This window comes from Protopterus annectens, chromosome 12.part0 (assembly GCF_019279795.1).
Source record: "Protopterus annectens isolate FY-2018-M chromosome 12.part0, PAN1.0, whole genome shotgun sequence".
NCBI lineage: Eukaryota > Metazoa > Chordata > Ceratodontiformes > Protopteridae > Protopterus > Protopterus annectens.
This window is the reverse complement of record NC_056746.1, coordinates 510,928,505-510,956,289: the sequence shown is the minus strand read 5'-3', so window position 1 is coordinate 510,956,289 and position 27,785 is coordinate 510,928,505. Positions and strand designations below refer to the sequence as shown.

The following is a 27,785-nucleotide window of genomic DNA, read 5'->3' as shown; positions in this document are numbered from 1 at the left end:
GTTGCAACACTTTCAAACCCTCCTACCTCTAGGAACAGTAGCAGTTCAGACAGACAACATGTCTGTAGTCTGGTACATAAACAGACAGGGGGGAACCAGATCTTACCCATTATACAGAGAGGCCATGAGAATTTGGCAATGGGCAGAGTCCACGGGTCGCTTTCTGATAGCAACGCACATCCCGGGGTCATCCAACGTCATTGCGGACAGGTTGAGCAGAGCCATCCTGTTACCTCACGAGTGGTCCCTCAAGCTACAGGTGGCGGAAAGAATTTTCCGCAGATGGGGCCAGCCTTGCTGCGATCTATTTGCTTCCCCGATGAATACCAAATGCAGAAGCTATTTTGCCCTTCTGCCCCCTCCGGGGGATGTCCCCAGGGACGCACTGATACATGATTGGCCCCCGGGTCTCCTATATGCATTTCCACCTACCCCCTTGATTCCCAAATTTCTTCAGAAAGCCAGGAACCTGGAAAGGACAATTATACTCATAGCCCCATTCTGGCCTCGACAGATATGCTTCCCCTTTCTTCGAGCCCATCAAACAGAGGAACCGTGGATCCTGGACCCAGTACCAGATCTACTGACCCATTTGTCGGGAGTTCCTCACCCGTCTCTTCTATCCCTCAAACTAGCAGCTTGGCTGCTCCACTTCCCTACCTAGCCAGGTCTGATCTACTTTCTCCGGCAGTTCAACGCATTCTGGTTGCCTCTCATAAGGCTTCCACTACAAAACTCTACAGGAGTAAATGGAAACGCTTTGTATACTGGGCATCTAGCCAACACTTGGACCCCCTAGTAGCTCCTTTACATAAAGTTCTAGAATTTCAATCCATCCTTTTTCACAAAGGAGCCTCTACTTCCACACTAAGAGTACAGTTGGCGGCCATATCCAACTACCATGTTGGTGAGGATGGTTCTCCTATTATGTCCCACAGGCTTTGTAAGGCTTTTATGAAAGGATCCTTCCATCTTCGACAGCCCGTCAGAGACCCTTTATTCCCATGGAATTTAAATTTATTATTGTCGCAACTAATGTTGCCACCCTTTGAACCAGCCTCTTCTTGCCTCCTGAAGTTCTTGTCGTGGAAGACACTTTTTCTCGTAGCTGTTACTTCAGCTCGAAGAGTTTCAGAGCTGCAAGCACTATCAGTCAAGCCGCCTTACTTAATTTTCCACCCAGATAGTCTCCTTGCGAACAAATCCGTCTTTCCTTCCTAAGGTATGCTCTGTCACGAATATTAACCAGTCCATAGAACTCCCTACCTTTTTTCAAAAACCATTCCAGCAAGTTGGAGTATATGCTGCACAAGTTGGATGTCCACAGGCAACTAAGATTTTATTTGGACAGGACTAAAGATTACAGGAAAACAGATCAGCTTTTTGTCGTGTTTGCAGACAATAAAAAGGGCATGGCAGTTACAAAACGTACACTATCTAAATGGCTTACTGATTGTATAGCCTTTGTATATTCTAAGTCGAATCAGGCCTTGCCTGCCAAACCTAAGGGCCATTCTACCAGATCCGTTTCCACTTCCTTGGCTCATGCAGCTCGTCTGCCTTTGGACACGATTTGTGCAGCAGCCACGTGGTCTAAACCACATACTTTCATCGCTCATTATAGGGTTGACAAAGCCTCCAAAGACAGGACATCTTTTGGTTCCACTGTGCTTAGGAACATTCTTCCATGAGTCACTCGGGGTGACGGAGCTAGGGACGCTACCCGTGTGTAAGAACAAATGGCGAGATTGAACACTCTCCCATAAAGAAGTTATGTTCTTACCATAACGTTCCATGTGGAGTGTTCATCTCGCCTTTGTTCTTACATTCCCTCCCTTCCCTCTCTCACGTGTTTGGAAGAACGAGTAGGACTAGAGTCTGGTCGAAATGCCTTAACCCCTTCCGGGTATATTGTTTCTTACCTCATGGGGTATATTTCGCTACCCTTAGTTAATTTGTTAAGTGAGATAGTGTCTCTGAGTTTTGTGGCTGTGTGTAGCCTTAGCACCTGAGGTTTTTGGTTGGTCTGGTTTACTTGCAAACTAGATCTGAGTAATGGCAGGGAGGATTGTGGGATATAGCCTGGTCTCGAGCTTCTCTAAGATGCAGAGCTTTGCTATGCGGCCGACTCGGAGCCGAGGATCGGCTCCGAACCCGTGTGTAAGAACAAAGGCGAGATGAACACTCCACATGGAACGTTATGGTAAGAACATAACTTCTTTTTTTCAACACAGGCCCGGGGAGAAAAGCTGCATTTGCTTACATTGCATTATACTTTATGTTCCAGTTAAACAGAGTTTGCATTTTTAATTGCATTTTTAATTTTTAATTGCATTTATACATTCTAAGATTTTGCAGAGGTGGAAGTTACTGAACAAAAAGCTCACGTGCATCTTGGTGGATTGTATAGGCAGCTGTTGTATATAAAATAGTTTTGTCATTTCAGTGAGAAGTTTGACTGTATTCTGTTTAAGGAGAGTATAACCTACCTCTTTTTTCCTCATTCAAGTTTCCTGGTAACACTAGATTAAAAAAAAATGCTCATCACATTCCTATTCATCCAGACCTAAGGGGTTTCTTAATGTTTTGTGAGTCAGGATCACATTCAGTTCCCTGCCTTACTCTTTGGATTATCCACTGAGCCAAGAGTGTTTATAAAATGTCTAAGCTCTGGTTATAGCTTATTGCAGGCTACAAGGTATCCACATTTTTCCATATTTAGATGACTTTCTTATCTTTGTAGAGTCTTTTTCAAAGCATCCAGAATCTCTCTGTTGGGTGAGAAGCTTCTTACACAAGCTGAGATCCAAGAGAACATTCAGAAGTCTTAACTCCTCACAGGATTGTGTTTCTGGGATGTCAACAAGACACCACAGTTCAAAGAGATTTTTCCACGGGAAAAATAGGTCTATATCTAGAACTGTTTCTAGGGTTTTCCACTCAGACTTTGGCCATTGCAAGGAAATACCTCTGGGTTTTTGGTTTCATGAGTTCTATGATTTTCGTGATACTACTGGCAAAAATCTACATGAGAAAATACGTTGGTGTCTGAAGTCTCTCTTGTTCCAGCACCCCTTGTTTTTTTGGAGCCCAGTGCTGGGATTTGTCAAAATAATCACTTGGTGGAGACAACAGATATCCCTAAATCCATGGTTTCCCTTCACCCTCCCTGTTCCAAAGCAGTCAGTCACCACAGGCTCTTTTGACTTTGCTTGGGGAGCAGTTTCAGAATGGATAACAGTGCAAGGTATGTGAAACAACAAGAACAAATGCAAACATGCAAATACAAAAGAGATGATGTTATGTAGTCCAATCTCGCCTACATTCTTACCCGTGGGTTCTGAGCCGAATGTCGGCTCCGACTCGGCCAAATGTTTTTAGCTTAAAGTCTTTCTATTGGCTGGGCTAACATGGTATCCCATGCTGCACTGCTCTCTATCCCCAGATCTTGTTTGCCGCTCGTGTAGCTCGGACATGGTCTCGCTCTTGGCTGTGGCCAAGTACCTTTTTTCTTCCTTATCAGAGAAATTTGTTGCAAACAAAAAGGTATTTTAATAGCTATTGTGTGTTCTTGTCTTGTAAGAAAATTGTTTTGGATCATTTTTTCTGTGGTATCCCACTAGCTGTTTCCAGCAGGCTAGACCCATTTCAGTTAGAGGACCTAGTCTGTCCCCTTGCTTTCTTTGTGTCTTTTGAGTTTACCGGGTCTAAGTACCTTTTAATTTATAGGTATTAGTCCCTTCTCCCTTGTGTTTGTGTCTAAGGATCATTTAACTTAGAGATCTTGTGGTATTTGTTTGTTGTAGTTTTTTTCCCGCCTTGTTACTGTTAGACTGTTGGTCCTTTATTTAGTGTTTGATTGTCTTGGTGCTTTATTAGTGTTGGTTAACTATGTCCAAGGGTACTAAGGAGCACAAGCCCTCGGGCTTCAAGAAGTGCTCTATGTGCAGTTGCCGATGGACACTCCGTCTGTGTATATTGTCTGGGAGCGATTCATCTCCAGGAGTCCTGTAGCTTCTGTCATGCTTTTAATCCGCGAGTTCTTCAAGAAAGGAAGAATAAATTGATTTTGAAGGGACTTCTGAAACCCTCCTTCGAAGAGGGTCTGGAGAGTGCTTCCAGCTCTTAGACTAAATCTTCAAAATCAAAAAACAGATCTCCGGCTCCATCAGTCTCCACTGAGCCACCAGAGAAAATAGCAAAGTCTGCTTTGACATCCTCGGCTCCATTGTCTTCGGGGCCACAGGAAGTGTCAGTTGTTATGGAACCTGCTTCGACTTCAATTTTCTTGGAACCTGTTCGGAGCCGATCGCCTAGCATTAGGCCAGTATCCCCTCCTCGCAGGTCCCCTTCGGAGAGGAGGTCTCGATCTCCTTCTCTATCCTCTAAAGCCTCCAGGACCTTATCAGATGTGGACATCGATAGAGTGGTGCAGAGACTCCTTCAGTCACCGGTTCTGGCAAAATTGTTTTCGGCTCCAACCCAGTCTGCTCTAGAGCCAGTCCCTCAACCTGCTTCAATACTTCCTCCTCGGAGCACACCTCAGCTTTCGGAGCCGGAGTGCTCGGCTCCGCGTGATGTCCCTAGGTCGGTTCCGACAGCCCCTTCTGGCTTATCGGTGCCGATGTCAGCTCCGATCCCGTCGGTGCCGTCCACGGGGTTCAGGACTCAGGATTCTTAAGTCGGACCCGAGGGAGAGGCTTCGGGACACCTCTCGGCTCCTAGTCTTCCTCTCGGTGCTTCAGAGCAGGGAAGTTCGACTCCTGTTGTAGCTTCGGAGGCTGGTCGTTCTTCGGACTCTGGGGGACCAGCCTTCGAGGCCATGCGGAGCGTGCTGGCCAGGTCGTCAGCGGCATCATGCGGGTCATTCATTCTGTCCCCTACTACACCGGTGCAGGTCTCTGATCACCATCTATCTCTAGACAGCGGAGCCCCAAGTCCTCAGGGTACCCTCACGAGTGGTCCCCACATTTCTGAGGGTCCCTCAGAGTTTTTGCCTGAGGAGCCACTCAGAAAGAAGACGTGCAAGAGGAAGCACATAGATTCCCAAGATGAGTCTCAAACATCAGACACCGACCTCGAGGAATCGGAGGGGTCCCCCAAGACATCCTCTGAGGATGTTTCTTTCTCTGACATCCTAGCGATTTTGAAACAAAGAGGTGACTGGCCATCCAAAGCCCCCTCTGAGGAGTCAGTCTTCCTGAAGGCCTTTGGTGCTCAGCCCTCCGCCTCCTGGGTATCCCCACCCTTCGAGCTTCTGGATTTGGTTTGTCGAAGGGTATGGGAAACCCCTGACTCTGTGGAACCAGTCCCCAGGAGACCCAATAAATTTTTGTCTGCTCCTCCTGATAAGGAATTTGTCCAAGGGAGTCCTTGCGGATGCCATGGTGGTGGCAGCTGCCACTCAGAAGGAATTAGCCGAGACTTCTTCCACCATCCATCCCCCTAACAAGGAGTCTAGGACCATGGACCGGTATGGGAAGCGTACTTTTTCTTCAGCGACCTTTACCTTATGGTCACTGAATTATTTATCACACTTTACACAGCTCCAGAGAGATCTCCTCAAGGAGCTTGGAGATTCTCTCACGGGTAACGTTTCTGAGGCGGTGGCTCAGATGGTCAATGCTTAGATGTCTACCCTCAATTCCATTGCAAACTCCTCCATGAGGCTAATCTCCTACGCAGCCGAAGGAGCGAGTAGTGCAGCTAGTTCAGGAGTTACTCTTAGGAGGCAGGTCTGGATGTGCCTTTGTCATTTCGCGGAGGCCTTCAAGTTTTCATTCACCAGCGCCCCTTTTGATGGTTCCTCTTTGCTCAGAACCAAGGTGAAAGACATTCTCACCAGGTGCGAGCAGGAGAAAAAGACTCTGTCTGCCATAGGAGTCCATTTTTCCCTTCCCTCTAGGCCTTATCCCAAGGCCCAGAGGGGTGGCAAAATGTGGTTCAAGAAATCACAGAGGTTTTCTCCTGGTGCACAAGGTGAGCCCCCCCTCCAGAGGCAGGGGAAGGGGTGGTTATTCAGGGAGATGCCACCCTAGGGGCAGAGGAGACCCCCACAACTCGGGAGACCTCGATTCCTTTCGTGGTTCTCCCTACCGCCGCTCCTGATGGGAGGCCCGACTGTGCGTTTCCGGAGCCAGTCGGAGATTGAATCTCATTATACCCGGTGGCCTGGCAAGACATCACCCAGGACCAATGGGTTCTACGAATAATTTCCGGAGGATATGTCATTCCTTTCTCGTCAAATCCCCCTCCAATCAAAAAAATCCCGGATGTTCCACCCAGTCAAAGGGATTACGCAGCTTCAGAATTTACAAAGCTGCTAGAAAAAGGAACCATCCAACATGTCCCCTCAGACCAGATCGGATTAGGGACTTACTCCAGATTCTTTTTGGTGCCAAAAAGGACAGGGGACCTGAGACCCATATTGGATCTCAGTCAGTTGAACACCCATGTGCAAAAGTCCAAGTTCCGAATGGTCACATTGCAGTCTATTCTCCCATTGTTGGGAAAAGAAGTGTGGATGTGCTTCATCGACCTTAAGGATGCTTACTACCACATAAATATGGACAGGGCATCCAGAAGTCACCTACACTTCCGGCTGGGAGCCAGTCATTTTCAGTTTCGAGCCCTGCCCTTTGGTCTCACCACAGCCCCCAGGATGTTTACCAAATGCATGGCAGTGGTGACTGCTCACCTGAGACGTCAGGGATTCCAAGTGTTTCCATATCTGGATGACTGGCTCCTTACTGTCACTACCAGGCATCTACTACTTCAGACCAGGGACGCTGTTATCAACCTATGTCCACAGTTGGGCATCACATTGAACTGGGAAAAATCTGCCTTGCTGCCCTCACAGCGTGTCACTTTTATAGATGCCGAACTAGACACCGTCCTCATGCGGGCATTTCTACCACAGGAAAGAATCAGAGTCCTACAACAACAAGTTCACGCCTTGCTCCCTCTGAGAAGAGCGAAGGCAAGATGGGTCCTCCAACTGTTGGGGACAATGGCTGCTATGATTATGTTAGTCCCTCTAGCAAGGTTACATATCAGGCTCCTTCAGTGGCTACTCTTCGCCCAGTGGTCTCTTCAACGTCTTCCACTTTCTCACCCTATTCTACTCAGACAGGTGCAAACAGGATCTCAGTTGGTGGCTTTGCACCGACAACCTGAATGCAGGAAAGCCCTTCGTTCCTGCGCCCCCGGTTGCCACGTTGACCACGGATGCCTCCCAGATAGGGTGGGGGGGCATTATCTAGACAGGACAGTCCAAGGCACGTGGCAAGAGCACGAGATGCATCTGCATATCAATGTCCTGGAGATGAGAGCTGTGCTACTAGTGTTGCAAGCACTCCAGAGTTTTCTTCCTCTTGGGACTATTGCAATCCACTCAGACAATATGTCAGTGGTGTGGTATCTGAACAAGCAGGGAGGAACCAAGTTTTACCCCCTTTGCAGAGAGGCCATGCGAGTGTGGTAGTGGGCAGTGTCTTCCCAACGTTTTCTGGTGGCAATGCACATTCCGGGGAAGTCCAATGTGATTGCAGACAGGCTAAGCAGAGCTATTCTGATGCCTTACGAGTGGTCCCTGAACTGTCAAGTTGCGGAACAGATCTTCCCCAGGTGGGGTCAGCCTTGCTACGACCTTTTTTCCAGCCCCCTCAATGCCAAATGCGGCAGCTACTTCACGTTGACCCCCCCCCCCGGGGGGCATCACCCAGGGACGCTGTAGTCCACGATTGGCCCTCCGGTCCCCTTGCTGTCAACGGTTATTCAGAAAGCGCAATCCTTGGGAAGCAGAATGATTCTGATTGCCCCACACTGGACTCGTCAAATTTGGTTCCCCTTTCACCATCCCTATCTCATGGACGCTCCTTGGAATCTGGACCCACAACCAGACTTACTGACGCACATGTCAGGGCAGCTCCGTCCCTCTCTTTGGACCCTCCGGTTGACAGCCTGGCTACTCCACTTCCATCATTAGTTAGGCTTCATCATTTTACGCCAAAGGTGGTTCATATTTTATCTTCCTCTCATAAGCCCTCGACCAGGAAAATTTATTACAGCAAATGGAAGAGGTTTTCAATCTGGGCACATGCCAAAAAGATTGACCCTTACACAGCTCCTATTTCATCTGTATTGGAGTTCTTGTCTATGCTCTTTTACCAGGGTTCAGCGGTCGCAACCATTAAAGTTCAATTGGCGGCGATTTCTACCTTTCATGTCGCAGAAGAGCCTAGCCTGATGGCACATAGACTCTGTAAGGCTTTCCTGAAGGGCATGTTATTACTTCGTCCTCCGGTATCAGAACCTGTTATGCCTTGGGACTTAAACTTTGTTCTACAGGGTCTTACTTCACCCCCCTTTGAGCCTGCAGCCACTTGCGATTTAAAATTCTTAACTTGGAAGACTGTCTTTTTAGTAGCCATCACGTCAGCCAGACACATGTCGGAGCTTCAAGCTTTATCAATCAAACCCCCTTATTTGATTTTTCATAAGGACAAGGTTTCTCTCAGACCGAACTCCTCCTTTCTTCCAAAAGTGGCGTCAGTCAGTAACCTTAACCAATCTATTGAATTGCCAGTGTTTTTTTCCCCAGTTTTCAAACAAGGCAGAATTCAAATTTCATCAATTGGATGTGCACAGAGAATTACGTTTTTATTTGCACAGAACGAAAGACCTCAGAAAATCTGATCAGTTGTTGGTTTCTTTTTCAGAAAACAGAATTGGGTCTTCTATCTCCAAAGTCACATTGTCCAGGTGGATTTCCAGTTGTATTTCTTTCATCTATTCATCAGGGGGTAAAGATTTACCATTCCGGGTGAAGGCTCACTCTACTCGGTTTGTATCTACATCTACAGCTTTTCAGGCCAGATTGTCTATGGATAATATTTGTGCTGCGGCTACTTGAGCATCTCCTCACACCTTTGTTACTCATTACAAGTTGGATGTGGTATCTAGGGGTAGGTCTTCCTTTGGTTCCACAGTGCTCAGGAGTATTTTTTACTGAGTCTCCCAGGACTTAGGTGCTGGGGACGCCGTCCCACGGGTAAGAATGTAGGCAAGATTGGACTACATAACATCAAGAAGTTATGTACTCACCATAACGTTCGATGTATGTAGTCCATCTCGCCTCACATTCTTACCCCCCCCCCCTTCCCCTGTCCTGGAGGATCTGGAGGTTGTCTGGTTTCAGAGCTCCCTTCATTCTTGGTTTGTTCTTCCTTTCCTTAGGTGTTGTTATGCATGGAGAATGAGAGCTGGTGCTCGCAGCAAACTAGATCTGGGGATAGACAGCAGTGCAGCATGGGATACCATCTTAGCCCAGCCAATAGAAAGACTTCGAGCTAAAAAGTTTGGCTGAGTCAGAGCCGACATTTGGCTCCGAACCCACGGGTAAGAATGTGAGGCGAGATGGACTACATACATCGTACGTTATGGTGAGTACATAACTTCTTGTTTTCCCTAGTCAAGGCACTTGACTCTCAGAATCATCTTTGGTCCCTGAGACCTCTTCAAGTTAGGGATAATACCAAAGTTTTTTGGTAAATCAACAAGCAAAGAAGCAGCAGGTCCTCACCCCATATGCAGATAACCATGTTAGCTTGGGATATAGCATCACAGCACAATTCACTCTAACATACATCTTACATTCCATCAGAGCAAAATTGTGTGGCAAACAAGTTGAGCAGGACAATGGCAGACTCTCATGAATGGAAACTAGATCATCCCAGATTTGATCCTTATGTGGGAAGATGACCCTCTTTGCTTTCTCCCTGAACAATCAGTTGGCAAGATTCTGCTTCAGGACTCCATGCAAGAAGGCCTGGAAGTCAGATGTATTTTCTTTTCCTTCAACAGGAATGTTCATGTATGCTTTTCCACTAATATCCAGGGTAGTTTGATTGAATCTTCATTGTGGTGACTTTCTGGCATGAGCCAGCATGGTTCTCCCTTCCTTTGGAAATGGCTAGGGGCAGTTAACACAAGCTTCCTCACAGACTGGATCTACTCATACAAGAACAGGGCTGTTGGATACACCCCAACACCAATCAAATTTGTCTGACTACCTGAATGATGGGGTCTTGATTTTTTTTTTTTTTTTTTTCACTTTTTTACTGAGGATATCCAGCAGGTACTAATGGAAGCAAAAAAGCCTACTAGAAAGTAATATATTAGCAATTGGAAAAGGGTTTCTAGTTGGTGCCAGCAACTGTTTAGGGCTAGCAGTTCTCTTTTATAATGTTTGTGTGAGTTGCTATCTTATGGACATTTGTACTCCTCTGTTAAGGTTCAGTTATCTACCTTTTCAGCGTGTTTCCTCCTCTTTCAGTGAATTCTCATGTCAAAATGTTTTTCAAAGGGTTTTGCATGAGAGGTCTCCAAGAAATCCGGTGACCCCTCCTTGGGATCTTAATTTTGTGTTAGAGAAGCTAACACTTGCTCCATGTCAGCCAGTTAAAAGGCAAATAGGTCCACCACAGGAAAAGAGTCACAATAAGGCTAAGACCACAGAAAAACTTGTAGGAAGCAATTTAATCCACAATTCCACGACTCAGTCGTGGAATTGTGGATTAAATTGCTTCCTACAAGTTTTTCTGTGGTCTTAGCCTTATTGTGACTCTTTTCCTGTGGTGGACCTATTTGCCTTTTCATTTGTTGTGGATTCCTGTTTTGGAGTCCTTTGCACCTTTTTTTAATGTCAGCCAGTTAACCTGGTTGACTTGAGGTTCTTAACATTTTACTGATTGCTCGGACCTCTGGAAGAAGGGTATCTGAGTTGCAAGCATTTGCAGTAAATCAACCCAACCTCATTTCGCACAGGGTAAGGTTTCTTTTGAAGTCTAATCCTTTTGTGCTTAGTGTTATCCGAGTTTACTTTAAGCCAAACTATCCATCTTCCCAATTTCTTTCCTGAAACCAAAAATGAGTGAGAAAGTATACGCCATACCTTGGATGTCCACAGACAACTCGGGTACCAAGTCTTTCAGAAATTCGGATCAGTTGCTCATTATTCCTTTTGAAGGTAAGAAGGGACGACCTGTGTCAAAACAGATTATTTCCAAATGGTTGTCTGAGGCTATTAACTTTTGTTATACTCATCACAACAAAACCATTCCAGGCAGTGTCAAGGCCCACTCTTCCAGGGCCTTGACTTCATCTGTGGCTATTTGGAAAAGTGTTGGATTCTAAAAGTATTCTAGAAGCTGCAACTTGGTCCTCTGTACATACTTTGTAAAAAAGCACGATTATAGTACTTAAGTGTGATTCCTTCTCTAGGTCTAGATCTGACTGTGCAAGGGCCATTCTCCAGTGGTTCCTGGACTCCTCTCCTTCCACCTCCCAAATGTAGTAAGCTTAGTGTATTCTGCATATACATCCAAGGCTACTACAGTGGTATTTAGTAAGATGAATACAGTACAATTATGTATTACTGTAACACACCACCATAAAAACCAACTGCCAGTCATTAGCGGACCGGAGTTCCGCTGTGGCGATCCCTAACCGGGAAAAGCCGAAAGACAAACAACACCAGCATGTATTACCATAACAGTCAACATTCAAATGATCATTGCTGCAGTAGCTGCTCCCTCCCCTTGTTTTTTTGGTGTGTTGTTTATGCTGGGGTGTGGTTATTTAAATTTTTTTTTTGTTTTCTTTTCTTTTGTTCTTCCTAGCATTGTCCTTCCAGGGCTCAGCCTCCCTGTCTGCTGGCAGGAAAGCTCTGAAGAGGTTCACTCCCAAACTTCTCTTTTAGTCAGCTCAGCTTGGCTTGCCTGACATTTTGGGCATGTGGAAGGTGTCCTGATGCTTTGGAAACTGACTGGCTGTTATATTCTTTGCAGGATGTAACCCATATAGATAAGAATACTGCATCAGTGATCATTCAAACATCCATCATTATGGTAAGTTTTACTTATACAAAGGTACTTTCTCAAAAATTGTTTCTTAATACTACTGCATGTTTTGTTTTCCTTAAATCAGTCTAGTCATCCCCGATTTATTCCTGAAGGCAGAAATTGAGAAGAAGAAGAAGAAGCCCTTTACACACCTTGAGTACACCTTGAGTATTTATTACAAACTCAAATTATATTTGAAGCGAGTTGTTGTGTCTTTTGGCTTTTCCCGGTTAGGGGTCGCCACAGCGGAACTCCAGTCCGCTAATGATTGGCAGTAGATTTTTACGTGCGAATTGCCGGTCTTGACGCACAACTTTCAACGAAGGTACGCCCATTCATGCATGTCTCCACACAGAAGACGCTCTAGCTGAGAATCGAACAGGACAACGTCTTAATGTGAGGCGACAACGCTACCGCAGCACCACCACCGCACAGTTACTAATCAATTCCTTTAATTGCTTTGCCTTTTGCCTTCAGATAACTGACTTCCTGTTGGAAAAATGTTGCTGCTGTTAAAGGCTTTTAACCAGAAGCACATCTGCTTCAAAAATGTTTCCATTACAAGCATTTTATTCTTTGGCCACTTGGTTATTGGTTAACACCTTCACCAAGCATCACTTGGATTGTGACTGCAGAATTAGGTCTCCTTTGGAGCTTCAGTGCTTCAAGAATCATCTTGAGCCTTCTTCCTTAGGCCATTGCTCAACTTCTGCCTCCTGCGGGATTTTAATACTGTTCGATTCTTCTCATATGTACACTCACTGAGGATGACTCTCTGAATCGGATGTAATAAATATGTAGTCATCCTCTTCTGAGAGAATCCTCCTTGATGGTTGGTTGCTAATTACACTGCAGCACTCCTGTGTTTACACAGTCAGATCTGTAAGTCAAACATTACACATACACACACACACACACACACACACACACACACACACACACACTCTTGTACATTTTTTCTGTTCTTAAAGGAAAACTCCACCCTCTCATACAGTTTAACTCAATTGTTAGGTTTCTTTTCTCCCTACAGTATGGTTCCAGAATTGCGTTGGTACCAGAAACCTGCTTGTACTTTCTAAAGCTTTTATTTCCTTGCACTGGAGTCAAAGGAAGGGAAAGCCCACCTACTTTTTTTTTTTTTAAACTCAACTTCTCACATACTTTGCAAAGAATTTTGTCTCCACCTGCATAACATATCATAGATGCAGTTAAATCTGTAGTTTACCCTGTCAGGTACTGCTGTCAATCTTAGATGGGCCATTAAACCTGGTAATGTCAGGAACACAGCAACAGGTGATATAAAAAGACAGAAAGCTGTGGAACTGTCTTCCACTGTTTTTATTGCAGAGTGGAGGAGAACTTAACACTTCCCTTTCATAGCAAAACAAAGCAATTAGATCAGCCAGGGTTTAAAGGCAGTTGTCAACTCTTCTGACAAATTTACATAAGTAGCAACACAGTACTAAGCTTTAAATGTTGTTTGTAATAGTTTATATGTTAAGTAGTATCAAAGATTTCTGTGACATTTAGAGAAAGGTCAGAAATTATTTTTTCGTGCAAAGCATCAATGCATTTACCATTTTCAAGCCCCCCCCACCGACACACACACACAAGCCAGAACTGCAGAAAGAGAGTGAGGTGGCAATGCTATCAACTAGGTGCACTGATACTGTGCATAAAAAGTCTTTTATGCTTTTTTTGTGACATCCATCCACAGGGAGATGCATATCTGGTACATGCAGATGAATTGAATTTGTAAGAGATTCCCACTGACTTTGAGTCAGCCCTTACATTGTTGCAACCATAACATACAGCTCAATTTACTTTAACATATATTTACTGTGTGCCCTTGCATTAAAAACACAAAGAAAAGGAAATCAGAAGTACTTAACTGTATTTAAATGCATACACACACCTGCTTTTATACACATGTACTTTATACACATATACAGAAACGTATACACACCTACTGTATATGTTTGTGGGTGTGTGTGTGTGTGTGTGTGTGTGTGTGTGTGTGTGTGTGTGTGTGCAATATGCGTGCATACAATTAATTATTTATAATAAACAACATAGTATAGTTAAGCATTATTAATGTATACATTCTAGTAAATGTTGCTCAGTGATTTACTTGGTCACTGTCACACTGGCTGTGTTGCATACGTAGTCTTGTTTAATGTCTTCGTCAATATTTTTGTCTTTGTATTGTATCAAAATTAATAACTCAGCCGGTGACACACTGTTTGCCAACTCTGCAGGTAGATCCAGGAACTCACTCCCAGGTGATATTACTTTACTTACCACCATGAGTCAATTTAAGATAAGACTCTTAACAGTATTTGACACTAAACTGGCTATGTCAGTGTATCAGACCAGACTAACTCTCCTCTACTATGAGTTAATAACTATAATTTAGCTTAGTTGTGTTACTTAATCCGGCTTTACACCCGGGATTATCTCTGACCTTGGAATTTGTATAACTTGTTAAGTATGTAACCACTGTATATATTGTATTTGTAATCTTAACTGCTTATCTTTGAGCTTTTCTCCCCAGGCCTCTGCTGAAAATGGACATGAATCCACTCGAACTATCCCGGTCAACAAATTTAAAATAAAATAAATAAATAAAATATTGCTAATTGCTAAGTGCATGTAATTATTATCTTTGCCAATGTAGCCAAAGTTGTGGGACCAGTTCACTTTACTGGTTACCAAAGTATAAATAGATATGAAATAGAAAAAAGGAGGGTGAATATGACAGAAATAATCGAGGAACTAGTAAAGCACATTTTAAGCTGCATCATTCATGAGAGAAAAATCCTCCCACTGAAAGCATTAGGAAGTAGCAGACAGACTAAGTTTAGAGTCCTACTACTTGTCACTTGTAAATGTACAGCAAGGATCATTTACTGCAGTGAGAGTTTTCACACCTCAGCATGAGTCTGTGGGGGAGGGTTTGTCAGATCTTTTTGGCCTACAAAAGACTCTTCTTATAAAAACCTTTAATTTATCTACTTTCTTTTGCTGCACGTAGCTGCTGTTTATAGCATAGAATGAGCTCTGACAGACACACAAATGAGGTTCAGTCAAGTCAACATAGAAGCAGCTCTGTTACAGAAGGTGTGTTTAGATGATAGTGCTGTACAGTCCTCCCATTCAGTCTTAATGGCATGAGAAAACACCACTTCCTTATGTCTAGCATGAGTAATATAAAGAGGACTTGAAATGTATTCTGGGAAGAAGGAATGAAAGCACAAGAAAATAAGATCATGTTACCAAGGCAGGCCACATCATCCATTTTGAGAGGAACGCATTAAAATTGTAAAAGAAGCTCTTGGAGTGATTTTGAGGCATTAAAATAGCACAAAAACAAATATACAATGAAAAAAATGTGTTGTTGGGTTTTTTTTTTGCGTTCTAAGGTGGAGTTTACCTTTAAGGACTGTTCACTGACTGGTTGGAGCAGTCTGTCAGATGCAGCAGCTAAGTGTGCTGCCTTAACCTGGCTTGTGATGTCATGGTGTGTATCTCAAGCATATGAGTTTAAAGAAAAGAGTATCCAAGCTGAAGATAGCCAGAGAGATTATCCCAGTCATGCACCCACTAAGAAGGACTTCCTCACAGAATAACTGATATGGTGAGTTCACATCTGTTATGTTTTCAGAATACATGTGCTACTTAGTTTTGGGGCAAGGACCAAAGTGACATGTATATACTGGAGCTTTTGACTTGAAGGAAAGCTACATGAGGAGCACAAGGATGCACCAAATTTTAGGTTACCATTTTTTCTAGGCTAATCAAGAAATGGCTTTGCAAACTCCAGTATTGTATTTGCTGGCAAACAAGATGGTAGAGTTTGCAAAGTCTCCACTTCCAAATATCCATTCTGTGCAGACATTGTATCAGTGCTACACAGTTATGGTGGAGGAAGAAACAAGAAATAGATGTTCTGTCTCCTGGAATGGTAAGCAGGTATGCATTTTTACATCTTGAAGTGTGCATAATGCAGGGTTAACTGGATGAGGAAATGGGAGGGGGGGAGGTGGACATAGGGTGTGACTTGCACCCAATCATTACCCCTTTCAAAGTTGGCAATCCTAACCCATATATCCTCTCCTGTATTGAAGGCCATTGTGTTTGATACTGTTCCCTGTGCAGATTGGTATATGATAGTTTATATAAACTGCGGAATCAGTAGTGATTATGCATCTGGTTTAAGACCGGTTAAGGGATAGACCTCAGGATGAGAGAGTATTTTACCATGTCTCATGAACTATGCATATAAAACATAAAATCTAAGAATCACTAATGTATTCCTTTAGTTTTGGTATGTTGTCCTTCCAAGATCACTGTTGCAGTATTTTTTACAATAGGGATATCCTGTTAAGGGTAGTCATATGTCTGGCCAGCATACCAGGGTAGCCATAAATCTGGCCAGCATACCAAGGTAGCCATATGTCTGGCCAGCATGCCAAAGCTTGGACCTGTCCACATGTCATATAGCCAGTGTATGATCTAAGCCTGATGGGTGGAGGTACATAAGGGAAGTGCATACTCTAAAACCTCAGAACTTTGGCACTACTCGGAACACAATACTCTGTTTTTGGTCTGTTCATATATCTCAAAGCTGATTACCTATCTTTTTGAAGAGATAATTACCCTATTGGGGACCATTCCTTTTCTTTATACTTTTAAGTGCATGTCATCCAGAAGAGGGAAATGGGATTGTGGGAGGCAGCTGTCCCATAAGGACGGTCATGGTAAGTGCTTGTTTTGCTTGAGAGCAAGGGCATAACCATAGGGAGTGTTCATTTTGTCAGTCCTTCATCTGTAAGACCCTATGTAGCTACCGGTTTGGTTTACCAAGGCACAATTTCATTTTAGTCTTCTCAGCCTGGCATCCAGAGTCCACAAAAGATGATGTCTGAGAAAATTAAATCGGGAGATTTCAGGTGTCCAGTCCCTACAAGACATCTCTGCTGTGTTCCATGATGAAACCCCAGTCCTGTTCCATCACCAGCTCCCACTGTTGTGACCCTGTTGGAAGCCGATATGGAGCAGGCCACCTGCACGTTTGCAGTGGCTATCAGACATCTGTTGCTGACAAGAAATAGGAATTGAAGCTGGTTATTTCAGAAGGGGCAGGGGCTATTCCTCAGATCCTTGTACAGGCAAAGTACTCTACTCCGTCATTGAGGTATATTAGATCTCTGACACCCCCCCCCCCTCAAGATTTGTGCAGGCTGATGTCCCCACATGAAAGAAGCAAGAGACTATGTATGCTTCTCCTGTGGTAAGAGACACTTAAAAGGAATGACAGGACTTCACGCAAGGATTCTAAAGTTCTAATGTCTCTGCAGCCACCTCAGAGTTTTTAGGTACTCTGCATTGTTGGAACCTCTTTTTTTTCCTCTGCTCCTTTAAAGAGGTGTAGGGATTCTTTGGAACATGAGGACTTTTGATTCTGATAATTAACCTCTTGCCTTTTCTTTTCAAATTCATTCTCCCTTAGCTGCTTCATATGAAGAGGATTCTGTTTACCCTGATTCCTCTTTAGAAGAAATTTCTTGTGGGAATACAGCAATTAAAATGATGCAACATTTCCCACAGGCGAGTTCTAAAATGTCTGATGTTCAGCAGAGGTATTATGATATTCCCATGTTGCAGTATTCTTAGTGTGGGATTCTTCACCTCAGGCGACCCAAATATCGGCTCCTATACAAAAGCTTAAGCCTGGTTGCTGTGGTTGCATGGGAAGTTACATGTAGGGCCATAAGCCAGGGGTCTTAAATGTGATGTCTGCACACACAAACCTCAGAACTTTTCTACCGCATTTGAATGTCAGATTGATCGCATCGCTCCTCTACTATCAAGCTAAGCACCCCTTTGTGGATTTTGTTCTTTTCTATTGCTTGTGCTCGGTTTGCTGACTTACCTTTAGCTGATGTCTGCCAAAAAGGGTAAATGCCGATGTGGACTCCAAATTCCGTATAAAGACTCGCATGACCGTTGCGTTTCACGACCATACCTCCTGTCCCATTTGCCAATCCTTTATTCCAAAGACGCTCAGAAGTCATCATGCCACCCTTAATCTTTACTTAGAAAACCACTTAGGATGGATCCAGAGTCAGCCACCCAGGTGGAACCACCACAGAAAATGGCCGAGATTCCTCTGCCTACTTTCTGTGCCTCTCTGCCATCGGATGCCCCACCAGCTGCCAATATAGGGGTTGAAGGATGTTCACTAGAGCCGTCTACTTCACCGATTCCCCTTGAGGAAGTCACTGCTGAGGTACCGGCCGTCACATCCATGGAGATTGCTCAGACGATGGTTTCAACCGACGTCGAGGGGAAACTAGGCCCCACTGCATGCCCGACTGGAATGTCAGAATCCAAGGCCCCAGCCTAAGCTCAGGCCCCGGGAACTAAACCTTCTCCCAAAGCTACTCCTTTGAAAAGGAAGCAAAAAAATAAGCATTTATCTGCTCCTGCTGAGGGATTACCTGACTGGCAGTCTTTTACTCAGTCTTTAATGCAGGCCTTCATGGCTCTTAGGCCCTCAGCCTCCACTCCCTCCACCATCCCTGTCCTTAGCCCAAAGCTTGCCTCAGCTACTTCTATTTCCCTGCCCACTTCTCATGAAAGAGAAGAGGAAGAAGAACTTTACTTTTCATCATCTGATGAGTCCACTACTTACTCATCAGAGATTTACCTCTCCCCTGGAATATTATTTCCTTGATGAGGAATCCATACAAGGGGACTCTTCCCCCAAAGGACATCACTTTGAGAGACAATTACCAAAATGAAAGAATATTTCAAATAGAATATTTCCCAAATGAATGAAACTCAAAAAAGATATTTTGAGTTGCTTCAAGTTGAATCCCCCTCCTCTCCTGCCATCCCTCCAGTTATACCTGCATATCTGGATGCATTTGCTTCATCATCCAAAATATTCTGATTTTCAGCCACCTGCTCCTAAGAGACCTGACTGTTTCTATAAGGTGCCTGATGACCATAACTTTCTTGTGAAACCCCCCCTTGGCAGACCCGGCAGTGATTGCTGTAGCCCCAGACAAGCAGTCAAGACTAATCCCATCTTCGTCCCTTTTGCCTACAGACAAGGACAGCAAAAGTATGGACAGGCTAGGCAAGAAGATCTATACCTCCTCCACCCTAGCCTTCAGAGCTATTATCAAACGCATATGATTAAATATGCCTTGGATCTAGTATCCCAAGCATCTTCATTCCTATCCTTCCTGCCTGACTCTCTTAACAAGACGGAGTTACAATCAAACCATCCCTGGCATCTCAGGTAGTCAGACATTCAGTTAGATGCAGCTGAAGCTTCTGCTTGGTCTGCTGCATTTGGATCTGTGCTATGCAGATACTCATGGGTAAGACTTCATCCCCTGCCTCTGAGGACTTCCAGTCCAAAATCCTTGCTGCTCCACTAGACCAAAACCTCCTGTTTGGCAAACAGTCCACTGAACTATTTAAAAACCTTCAGGAGAAAAGTAAGGAGCTTCAAGATATTAAACACCTTCTGGTGTCTCCCATACCAAAATACTACCGAAATTATTCAGCTAAGACCACCTGTCAGGGGAGCTCCCTCCACTGCTACACCTCCTCCTTCCAGGTACAGAAAAGGAACCAGGAGACGGACCTCTTCCAGACCAGCTTCTTCTCAACCTGCTCCCAGACAGCCTTTTCATGACAGAAATGGCACCAAGAATGCATGACTGCCTTGCCCACCTCCCCCTGTGTCTGTTCATCTCTCCCACTGCCTGCCCTTTTGGAGAACTATCACTAGAGATCACTGGGTTGTGGCAATAGTGGAAGAGGGATACTTCCTTTCCTGGAAAGAAAGACCCACACCATGGGGCATTCCATTCCCACCCAAAAAACAACTACACCTTATTCCCCAAATCTTACAGGATCTACTGACCCATGGAACCATTAAAGCCTGTCCCTCCAGGACAAGAAGGAAAACGTTTGTTCATAGGTAGGGTACTAGTCTATCGGCCCTGGGGCCTATATAAGCCTAGCCAAAAAGGTTCCCTGGCTTTTGCAAGGTTATTTCTTGTACCAAAAAAGGACGGCCCTTAGAGGCCAATTCTGGACTTGTCCTTTCTAAACCTCTTCCTGAAAGTTTCATCTTTCAGAATGCTATCCCTCCAGACCCTCCTTCCACCGTTGCCAGCCCAAGCATTCATGGCCACACTAGATCTCAGAGGCCTACCTCCACATCCCCATCAAACCCTCTCACTGAAAGTACTTATGTTTCACTGGGCCAGTTCTCACTTTCAGTTTACTGCCTTGCCCTTTGGTTGCACCCAGGGTCTTCACCAAATGCCTTGCTCAATAAAGTAGCCATAGCAGGACCAAAGGCATTCAAATCTGCCTCTGCCTAGATGATGTCCTCATCCTTGCAGAAAAAGAGGGCACCCTAAAAAAAATCTGCAGTTTTTCATGTCCCTACTGCAAGCTCTGGGGTTCTCCCTCAGTCTAACCAAATCATCCCTAACACCACAAAAGGACAACATTTTTCTCGAGTGCAGGATCGGAACAGACCTGATGAAGGCATTCCTTCCTCAGGACAAAGTAGCTTCCGTAACAGGCCACTTCCAGGACTTGGTCCAGTTCCACTAACTATCAGCAGGACAATTCCTGTGACTACTGGGCCTTATGGCAGCCACCATTCCTATGCTACGCTTAGCCAGGATGCATATGAGGAAGCTGCAGTGGTATCCTGTGTGGTCCCAACAATACCACCCTCTAGAGTTCCAGATTCCCTTCTTACCCTGCCTAAAGGCAGAATTAAGGTGGTGGATCCAACAAATTCAAAGAAACCCAGGCCTTGCACTCCACCTCCCCACACCAGCTCAGCACACGCATACAGATGCATCAGACCTGGGCTGGGGGGCTACCATAAAGGGCCTCAAGGTGCAAGAGAGCTGGCAGCCATCCCTACAGAAATAAATGCATTAACGTAAAGGAGATGACTGCAGTCCTTTTGGCAATGAAAGCCTTTCTTCCCATGCTACAGCCAGGTCCCCTTCAAATCATCACAGACAACACCACAGTCATGTGGTATATCAAACGGGGGGGGGGGGGACCAAGTCCTACCTCCTCTGCAGGCTACCAATTTAGATTTGGGATCTAGCTTCCAAAAACAATTTATCCCTGCAGACAGCCTACATCCCATCCAAGGACAACCACCAGGCGGATGCTCTCAGCAGATCATCCTCTCTGCATCACGAGTGGATGTTGAACAGGGAAATTTTTCTAGACATTGTCCACCAGTGGGGCACACCTCAAGTAGATTTTTTGCCTCCCCCCAGATCAAACAATTGAAAAGGTTTTGTACCAAGAACCACTCCCCACTAGCTTGGAGAGTGGACGCCTTCAGCATTTCATGGAAAGAATGGTTTCTATATGCCTTCCCTCTTCATTCAAAAGGTCCTCCTGAAAATCAGGAAGGACATGCCAGAACTCTTGCTGGTGACTCCCTACTGGCCAAGGCAGCATTGGTTCCCCCCTTCTACTATTTATCGCCAAGGACAATCACCACAAGTTACCCCACAAGGTGGACCTACTCACACAGCAGAAGGGAACACTCATCCACCCTCACCCACAGATGCTATGTCTAGCACTCTGGGTGATAAACTTTTAATTCCCTTCAGACACCACTACTCTGAGGATGTCCTTTTGGTCCTGAAGAAGGCAGACACCACTACTCTGAGGATGTCCTTTTGGTCCTGAGGAAGGCCAGGAAACCTACTACAAGAAGATCCTACATTTCAAAATGGAAAAACTTCTCCAAATGATGTCTCCAAAGACAGAGAGATCCCTTTCTAGCAGGTGCCCATCTAGTCTTAACTTGTGTGTGAACTTATCAAGGCAGGAGTTTCATACTCCTCAGTTAAAGTCCACCTATCCACTATCTCTGCCTGCTTACCCTTAGATCCTCCTTTACTCTCCAGGCTAGATGTCATATTGTTCCTGAAAGGGGTCCTGCACATCAGGGCACCAAGGAAACCCACCTTGGGACCTGAACTTTATCCTAGAAAATCTCACACTGGCCCCATTCGAACCAGCCAGGTCTGCAACACTTCAAATGTCCACATGGAAAACAGTCTGCTGGTAGCCCTTACCTCTGCTAGAAGGGTGTCAGAGTTACAAGCACTCATGGATTGCCCCCCCCCGTACACACACACTGTTTTACACAAAGACAGGGTGACCCTGTGTACCAACCCTTCTTTCACGCCCAAAGTGGTTAACAAACTTTCTTTAAATCAGTCCATTAACCTGCCAACCTTCTTCCCATCTCCAGCTAATGAATGTGAGAGAATGCTCCATTCCATGGATATGCACAGGCACCTAAGGTTTTACTTGGACAAAACTAACTCCATCAAAAAATCTAATCAACTCTTTGTATCCTTCCTTCCCAGGGCATTAGGCAAGGCAGTCACCAAACAAACCCTCTCCTGCTGGATTAGAAAAACTATCTGTTTCTGCTACTCCTTCCACGACAAGACCCTGCCTTAGGGGGTAAGAGCACATTCTACTAGGGCCGTAGCATTATCCAAAGCCTTCTTCAAAGGCCTGGACACAGCCTCCATCTTGGAAGCGGCCACCTGGTCCATTATACACACTTTTACCAGACATTACAAATTGGACCATATTTCCAGAGCCAGAGCAGGGTTCCCTAGGGCAATCCTGCACGGATTTCTAGAATCAGGTACCTCTACCTCCACCTTTCCTCCTCCTTAAGCTGTGGTACTCTCCCACACTAAGAGTACTGCAACATGGGAGTAGAAGGACAGAATAGTTGTGTAAAATCTGACCATAACCGTAGATGTCCTTCTCTTCCATGTTGCAGTATTCCTCCCCCCCCCCCCCACATAAGCCCCTAAATTCATTTTCACCTGTCTGTGGGCTCCCTGGAACATTACTTAGACTATGGTCATAATGGCAAACAAATGGCACTTCACACTTCTGGTGGACATCGTTTGGCTGTTCTTACTATGCTGTCCGACTGGGCAGTCTGTGTGTGCAGATGTCACATTTAAGGCCCCTGGTTTATGGCCCTGCGTGTGACATCCCATGCACCCACACCAACCAAGCTTAAGCGTTTGTATAGGAGCCAATGTTCAGGTCACCTGAGGCGGAAAATCCCACACTAAGAATACTGCAACATGGAAGAGAAGGACCTCTATGGTTATGGTAAGATTTTGCACAACTATTCTTTACTTCAGATGGAGACTCTCAAAAAAAAAACTTCTGCTATTCCCCTGGTGCTGGAGGCACTATTTGGTACTTTTGTGTCAGCCTGTCAGCCTCCTGCCCCTAAAAATATGATAGGTCTTATATGGTTTCTGGTGATCAGGTGTGAGTTTATAGGAATCCTTCTGATCGTTTGTTATTTCTCATTCTGCAAACAAACCTACTAAATAGCTCAGTTTCCTTAGTCTTGCCTGCTGATAAGGATAGCAGAGCTATGGACAGGTTTGGCAAGAAAGTATATACTTCTGCTACTTTGTTTCTTAGAGCCATTAACTGTCAAGACATGCATGACAATATATGTGCATCTCTTCTTTCCAAGCTGGGGATGTTTTAAGTGATATGCCTGATTCTGACAGTAAGTCTTCAGCCTTATCCATGCTTATTTCTACTTCTCGGGTAGCTAGGCACTATATCAAGTGCAACTATAATCTGCTGCTGCTACATCTGGGTCAGTAATTTGAAGGTATTCTTTGCTTAGGCTCCTCTATCTTCCTGAGGATGTTAAAACCGGGCTGTTAGATTCCCCTTTGGACCACTCAGAATTTGTTTAGTTCTGCAGCTGCAGACCTATTTAAAGTTTGAGGACATGGGTAAAGTAATGCAAAACCTGAAACAAATTTTTCCCTGTCTCAAAGTGTCAGAGGAATTATCTTCAAAAGCAGGTCCATTTGCTAGGATGCAATAAAAGCAGCCTTAAAAGGGTAAGCAAACCTGTAAAGTGGATTTCATGAGAAACCAGGACAGCATTCTAAAAGTCAGAAGTCCTCCTTTATTAAACCTGCCTCCCTATGACAATATTTCTTCTCTTCCCCTAGGCCAGCTTCCTCTTTCTCAAAGACCATCCCTATCCTTCCCTGTTTGGGAACAGATCACCTTGGACTAGTGGATTCTCTCCATTATCAAAGATGGTTACAGAATGTCATGAAAGTCCCTTCCTCCTTTTACAGATATTCCTTAACCTCCTTCAAACCACTTATCTGTGTTTCTTCCAATCCTTGAGCATCTTCTGGATCAAGGCAGTATTCAGTCATTTCCTCTGTCTCGAGGGCAGAGGTTTCTATTCTCTGATGTTACTGGTACCCAGGAAGTAAGGTTTTTAGAGACCAATCTTGGATTTTTCCTTTCTCAACACTTTTTACTGGTAGTTAGTTTCAAAATGTTTATTAGCTTTTATCAAAGTGTAGAGTTAGAAAGTGTTTTGAATGGACAAGGCAGCATTAGTTCTCCCTACTTATGAAACTAGCCAAGAGCAGTTATCACAAGCTTCCTTACAAACTGGACCCAATCACACAAAACAAGGGGAGTTTGATAACTCCAATCTAACATCTTCAACTAACTGCCTGAATGATTCAATTCTGATTCTTTTTAGGGACCTTTTTCCTGAGGATATGCATCAGATGCTAAAAGAGGCAAGAAAGCCTGCTGTTAGGAAATCTTATATTGACAAGTGGAAATGATTTTCTAGTTTGTGCCTAGCCAATAACCAATATCCCATCAGCTATTATGTACCACTGGTGTTAAAATATTTGTGTGATTACTATGCTGTGACCTCTTACTCATCTGGCAAGATGCATCTTGTGGCCATTTCAGCTTGTCTGCCTATGGGTCCTCTAATCAGGTCTTCTTGAGGTCTTAACTTTTTGTTGGAAAAGTTGACCATGTCTCCATTTGAACCTGCCCATCAAACACAGTTAAGATTAATTTCATGGAAGGCTGTTGTTATTGCTCTGACATCTGAAAGAAGAGTATCTGAGCTCTGAGTTCTCATGGTGGGTGAACCTCATCTAATTTTCATAGAGATAAGATATTTTTAAGAGCAGATCTCTCATTTTGATTTCTGATTTCACTGTTTATTTTAAATCAAGCCGTCAGTCTCCCTGTTTTCTATCCCAGTCCTAAACCAAGGGATAATCTGGACATGCATAGGCTGCTCAGGTATTCTGACAGAAGTCCTTTAGAAAAGCAGATCAGCTGTTAGTTATATTAGGACAGCGAAGGGACATTCAAGATAGTTGTCCTCAGCTATTGCCTTTTGTTATTTTCACCATGGTAAACCAGTTCCAGACAGTATTAAGGCTCATTCTATTAGAGCCTAGACTTCGTCGAAGGCATTTTGGAAAAGGATGGACTCCATATCCTAGAGGTAGGTACATGGTCCTCTGTATATACTTTTACAAAGCATTACATACATACTGGAGTCCTTTTTCTAGATCAAAAACGAGCTTTGTTTGGACTATTCTCTGGGGCTTCTAGATTCATATCCTTCCCTTCCTCCTCCTCCTAGGTTGGTTAGGCATTGGTAATCAAGCAGTATAGCCTAAAGGCTCTGCATCAGTGGGAATGATGAATATAATACAGTTGTGTATGTTGCACATACTCATATCAGTAGATATTTTAATTCTTCACTGTTGCATTAGCGTCACTCATTTCACCACCCCCCTAGATTTGTATTTGTTATACTATTTATTTATACTATTTGTATATAGTTAGTTGTGATATAAAGTTATTTGTTATTGTTTATATCTTTTAGAGGTTCAGAATGAGTACACTTCTTTACTTTGGGCAAGACATTCCTGAGGAAAGATTCACTAAGACTGCTGATTTTTCCCCTCCATGAGACTGTCAAATCAGCAGTCAGAGTGAAGGTTTAGAAGGGAGCCAGAGCTTTTGGAAGCTGGTCGGTTGTTCTGTCCTTGTCAGGATGCAACCCATATAGCCTGAAGGCCACTGCAGCAGTGAGGAATTCGAACATCTACTGTTAAGGGTAAGTGCAACTTGCACAACTGTACTTTCACTGTGTTTACAGAGATTGCATTACTGATCGATAGAGTGGACAGCAGTGCTAGCAGTAGCCTTTTTTTTTCTTACATATTGCTAAAAACTGGGACCTATAGTTTGACATTTTTTTCAGTACTACAAGTATTCGGTACTAGTTGAACAAGCTTTTTTTTTTTTTTCTCATGCAGAGTTTAGGTTCTCAAGATGATGATGTCGGAAGCAAAGCATCCAGTTATTCTTGAGGCTGGAACTTCTAGAAGTACAGTGTTGGCTGGGTCAAGAACCTGTTTACAGCAAGGAAAGTAGGGGAGAAAAAGAGACTGCGATCACAACAAGTTAAAAATTGGTCTTGGATGCAGTTATTTATGTTGACAGATTTCTGCACTGAAGAACACACTTTGTAAAGAAAGTTTCTGTATGACCAATTTCTTCAATCAGATTGTAACAGTACTGCTGCATTAAATAAAGCAAAACTTCACTACTTTAGTTTGGTTTAACATGATTGTATTGAGTTCTGTATTCTTATGTATATTTCTTCCATCAGTGAGAACATCTTGATGCAGAGGGAATAGAATTTATTTTAAGATTGGTACTTGACATTTATTTGTTTTCAGATTTCTCCTTTATCCCACGGTAAGCATTTAATAAAAGCTTCTGTGACATGGCAGGTACATATAAAACTTGACATTGCACTGGACTGTGTAATGCTGAAAAAGTGGCAAGTCTTATTTAGTACATATTTTAAAATGCTTTCTTCAGATGGTATTTCGCCAAAGGAGGTTAGAGATGTAACTGGGACTGTTCATTCAAGAGGTGGGAGGCAAAGAATTGTAAGGGATTAACATAACTTGCAGAAGTGAGTGATGCCCTGTTGCTGCACCCATTGTATGCCTTTTCCCTAGATGCAATGCAGGTAGATTGGGGCTGCATATAGCAAAAATCACTTGATGGCAACCTGTGTGACAGTAATGCTGCAATTAGCTGTTGCCTTATGAATGGAAAGCCAAGCCTGATGGTCTTCAGGTGCAGGGGGTCCCCAGAATAAAATGATTCATCCAAGAATATCCACAAAGACTTTCCCATACATTACTAAGTGGGACTGCAGTGCAGAATTTACCACTGCAGCCCTTAAAGTTGTGCTATAACTACTACATTCCCGTTGGAGCAGCTGCTTTAGTTAGCTTCTTATGCATATGGGATCATAACTTCCGTAATGATCCTTACAAGGAATAGAGTTGTAAGAATACACACAGCAACAGGAAATCTTGGATTACAAGAATCACTGCTGCTGTGCAATTCCTACTTACCTTTCTCTATTTACTGGCTATCCTTTCAGTACCCTTGGTAGCCAGGAGGTGGAGAGTTTGGAATCACAAGCTCAAGTGGGGGAGGCATGCTTCCCATTACCTTCTTTGAACCAGTAGTAGTACTGAGTATCGAGGTATATTGTTCATGATCTATGAACCTATGAAACCCATTGTAGATCCGCAGGAGACCCCAAGTTCTCTCATTTCTAATTTTTTTCTTGGGAGATTTCTGCCTCCTTGCATGCTGACCATCAAGCCTCCCCTCAGCTGGACACTGCCCATTCGTTCCGTTACTTGGGAAATTCATCTGGGCCAGGGCAAGAGCTGCCTGGTGCGAGCTGTCATTCAGACAGCCGTAAGGGCATTAGCAATAGCCTAACTGTGCCCCAGGGGGCATGCTGTCTGCATCACGTAGGAGGCCCCCATTGCCTTCTGTATGAGTGTGTGTGCTTCCACATACCCTTGGGGAAAGCTACCACCAGACTGTGGATTTGTGAGCCTAAAGCCAGTC

The 27,785-nt window shown here is 44.2% G+C and overlaps 1 protein-coding gene across 2 annotated transcripts in view; it reads left to right on the top strand.

Moving 5' to 3' along the window:
• The window catches only part of COPS3 (COP9 signalosome subunit 3), a 985,788-nt gene extending 959,335 nt beyond the window's left edge, over window positions 1-26,453 (top strand). For both annotated transcript variants that reach the window (XM_044089656.1, XM_044089657.1), the window contains exon 12: window positions 26,156-26,453. In XM_044089656.1, coding sequence (XP_043945591.1) covers window positions 26,156-26,209 — 54 coding nt within the window. In that variant the 3' untranslated portion in view covers window positions 26,210-26,453. The remainder of the gene's footprint in view (window positions 1-26,155) is intronic.
• Window positions 26,454-27,785: the final 1,332 nt, after the last annotated feature.